This window comes from Octodon degus, unplaced genomic scaffold (assembly GCF_000260255.1).
Source record: "Octodon degus isolate 3935 unplaced genomic scaffold, OctDeg1.0 scaffold00062, whole genome shotgun sequence".
NCBI classification, from domain to species: Eukaryota; Metazoa; Chordata; class Mammalia; order Rodentia; family Octodontidae; genus Octodon; species Octodon degus.
The window spans coordinates 8651251-8654727 of record NW_004524638.1 but is presented as its reverse complement, the minus strand read 5'-3'; the positions used below and the strand labels follow the sequence as shown (position 1 = coordinate 8654727).

Below are 3477 nucleotides of genomic sequence, written 5' to 3'. Positions count from 1 at the left end.
AGTTGTTCCTAAGTTACATCACTAGGAAAAATCCTGAATATCTGAAAAGTATTCATTTGAGAGATCACAGTGTGAAACTGTGGCAACCTTGGCCTAAGGTTGGGAGACACAAGGTTAGCAGAATACACCCACTCCTGCCCTACCAGACTAGCTAGAGCCGCAAGCAGAGGTAACAGGTGTGTGGCACTCAGCCCATGAGTTGGGAAAATGAACACCTTTAATTTCAAGGATCCGCGGAGCAACGCAGCCGGCAGGGGCTCGCGTGTGGTGACGCGGTCGCCGCTCCGTGGCAGCCGGGCTTCACGCTGCCCGTTGCTTTGGGCTGGTCCGCTCTCCTCAGTCTCACACAGCGATGGCAGACGACCTCGGAGACGAGCGGTGGGAGAATCAGCCGGCAGGAGCAGCCAGCAGCCCAGAGCTTCTGCCAGCTAGTCTGTCTTTTTAATGAAACGTTTTTGGTGGTGGAAGGGCTAAAGTCAAAACAAATTTAAAGAAGACTTCATCAATATCTGTTCTGCAGAAAAATACATAAGACTCATCAGATGGTGACGGAGGAGGAGAAACAAAAATGACACCACAAGAGACAGCCTCAGTTCCTACATCATCAAAAAAAAAAAAAAAAAAAAAACAAAAAAAAAACAAAAAAAAAACCTGAACAGCCTAAAGAATGTTTCTTGATACAACCAAAGGAAACAAAAGAAGGTGCCACCAAGACCAGGAAGAGGAAAAAGGAGAAAATCACTGATGCTCTTGCAAAATCAGAGCCAAAACCAGGGACACCTGAAGATCTACAGATGCTGACGAATAACTATTACAGCAGCAATCGCTCAGTGATTGAATTAGAAGAACTGAATCTACCAGATTCCTGTTTCCTCAAGGCCAATGACTTGACTCACAGTTTTTCATCATACCTAAAAGAAATTTGTCCCAAGTGGGTAAAACTTCGGAAAAACCACAATGAGGAGAAGTTGGTTCTGATGCTGATCATTTGCAGCTCTGCCGTCCGAGCTCTGGAGCTCATTAGGTCGATGACAGCTTTCAGAGGAGACAGAAAAGTTATAAAATTGTTTGCAAAACATATAAAGGTCCAGGAGCAGGTAAAGTTGCTGGAGAAGTGTGTGGCGCATCTGGGTGTAGGAACTCCAGGGAGAATTAAAGAACTCATTAAACAAGGTGGCCTTAACTTGGACCCCTTAAAGTTTGTGGTGTTTGACTGGAACTGGAGAGATCAGAAGCTGCGGAGAATGATGGACATTCCCGAGGTAAGGAAGGAGGTTTTCGAACTTTTAGAATTGGGAGTACTCAGCCTATGCAAGTCAGAATCCTTGAAGCTGGGACTTTTCTAATCCTGGATCCTAATGAAGATTACAGGTTTCAGAGTAGAACTTGCATCTTACTTAATGACATGGGTGTAAGTCAACTATTTTTTTCATTATGTTAACTGTACTACCAGAAACATCCCTGGGAATGTTGGGAGTCTCTAAAAGAATGAATCTGTGGTTTTGCCTATTCCCTGTAGAATAAAGAATCACCAGCTTGTATGTGAAAAAAAAATAATAATAATTTCAAGGATCCTGGTTCATGTGTGGAGAGGGAAAGTTGGACTTGTTGGGAGGGTCTTTCATCTCTTGATATCCATCCAAATAATGTTCATGTAGTTAAACAGAGACCTGTGAGCTCAGAACCAAGTGACCAACCTTTAGGTCTATAGAAAATCCTATTTACGCTGCATCTTTTGAGACAGTTCCTTGGGATTTAACAAGGCTGTCAGTGTATTTACTAATTGGAACTTCTGACTTCCACAGCCTCATGGTACTTTGGTTTCCTCACTAGAGAAGAAAGCACTTCCTCTTCTGCCCCTATTCCACTTCATATCAACCCCACAGCAGATGAGGAAGAAATGCCTGCTCTCACCATTCCCCCTCTTCCTGGAAGTGCCCAGTCAGTTTCCAGCGTGGCGCTGGAGAAGACAAAGGGAAATTTCACCCACCGACAAAGTCACAGGCAAGCAGAGCTGGAGAGTGTAGAGATATAGTTTTGAGACAAAAGCCTGATGTCCCAAGAGAGTAGGGAACACTGAACTGAGTCCGAGGAGGGTTGCTGTCTGTCTGCAAATTCCCAGAAAGCTGGGACCCAAAGCAGCAGATAACAGCTTCTCCTGCAGGCGCTCTGTCCTTTGATCCCTTGCTTGGGATGTTATCGGCTAGCATTTGTGTGAGCCTAGAGTTAGGCAAATGGTAGAAGTCAATAGAGATAGTAGTCCGTATTCACTTAAGTAATCATGCACATTCCTTAGCCTGCCTTTACCCCTCAATAAATGTGAGATGCTTCTGAGGCTCTGTGCTCACTTGGAGAGAGACTAATCTCAGTGAGACCTCTGAAGCTACATTCATCAGGTCTTCTCATCATTTCTTTCGGCACCGACCCATAACATACAACAGGAGGGGTCCCTGTGACTCCCCCTGACACAACAGTGGGGCGTGGGGCTGTTTGTGGGGGTGTCAGCCGCCTTACCCAGATGACTGCCTTAATTCAAATCCTAGTGCCATTGGCGAGCGTCAGTTCTTAGCTGCTGAAAAGAAAGAAATCACATGTGGGTCAGTTTGAAAGCTAAAATAAGTCCATTACAGGAAAGAAACCCAGGCACAGACAGCAGGGACGGCCACTGGACAGACCCAGCCCCATGCAAAGCAGGTGCTATCCTTTTCTGAGGTCCCCTCGCTGTTGCCCGTGCATCCTGCTCCCTTGTCTCAGAGAGTACTTCTCCTGGCCCCTTTAATCATTTGTTTATTTCCTCCCTCTTGTCACTCAAAAGTCCAGTTGCTTCCTTGCTTGCTACGAGTGGCTACTTCAAAGTCCTGTTAGCTACCTGCTTCGAATAGACACCCAGACGCTAGAGTCAGACTCTGTGGCTCGTCCGCTGCTTGAGCAAGTGGCTTAATCTACATTCACATTCTGGTAGCTCCCTGCCTCGCAGAGTCCCTACTTGTTCTCTTCGTGCCCTCCTGTGCATAAACCATGTAGCCTCTCTGTGTTTCATTTGATCTTTCCTAAAACCAGGATAGGAACATTTACCTTGCAGAGCTACCTGGCTACTCTGATGAAGGTAGGAAAAGGCTCATTCTAAACTATAAACCCTGGTATAAATGTGCAGTGTGCTGGTCTTTCATGCCCTTACAGGCACTCCTGATGTTTAGAAAATTGTTTTTGTCATAGGCCTAGGGAGCAGAGAGTGAAAAGAAGTCGGCCTCAGCACAACGCTGGGTCAGACGTCCCTCTGAGCAGCATGGAGGGCGCTGGTTCCAAAGGCAAGGAGTTGAAGGCTCCGGGGTCAAGGGCTGTGCGAAGGGGCGGTTAGAGAGAGACTCGGGCTGGCGCGCCAGGGGTCAGACGGGGGCATAGATGAAAACAGACACCTTGAGAAAGCCAGCACACCACACACAGCAGGAGAGAGGCAGCTGTCGGTCACCTTCACCT

At 46.8% G+C, this 3477-nt stretch overlaps 1 protein-coding gene across 1 annotated transcript; it reads left to right on the top strand.

Moving 5' to 3' along the window:
• Nucleotides 1-352: 352 nt before the first annotated feature.
• LOC101580635 (protein CMSS1-like) lies at nucleotides 353-1370 on the top strand. The gene is made up of 3 exons (XM_004634432.2): nucleotides 353-431; nucleotides 534-614; nucleotides 652-1370. Exons 1-3 carry the CDS (start codon nucleotides 353-355, stop codon nucleotides 1344-1346), a joined length of 855 nt encoding a protein of 284 aa, XP_004634489.1. The 3' UTR covers nucleotides 1347-1370.
• The last annotated feature ends 2107 nt before the right edge of the window (nucleotides 1371-3477 follow it).

Excerpts from the sequence above, each read along its gene's own strand:
- LOC101580635 (XM_004634432.2), top strand. The coding sequence starts at position 353 with ATGGCAGACGACCTCGGAGACGAGCGGTGGGAGAATCAGCCGGCAGGA. Across the intron at positions 432-533 it reads CCCAGAGCTTCTGCCAGCTA|ACTCATCAGATGGTGACGGA; the intron begins GTCTGTCTTTTT and ends AAAATACATAAG. Across the intron at positions 615-651 it reads TCCTACATCATCAAAAAAAA|CTGAACAGCCTAAAGAATGT; the intron begins AAAAAAAAAAAA and ends CAAAAAAAAAAC.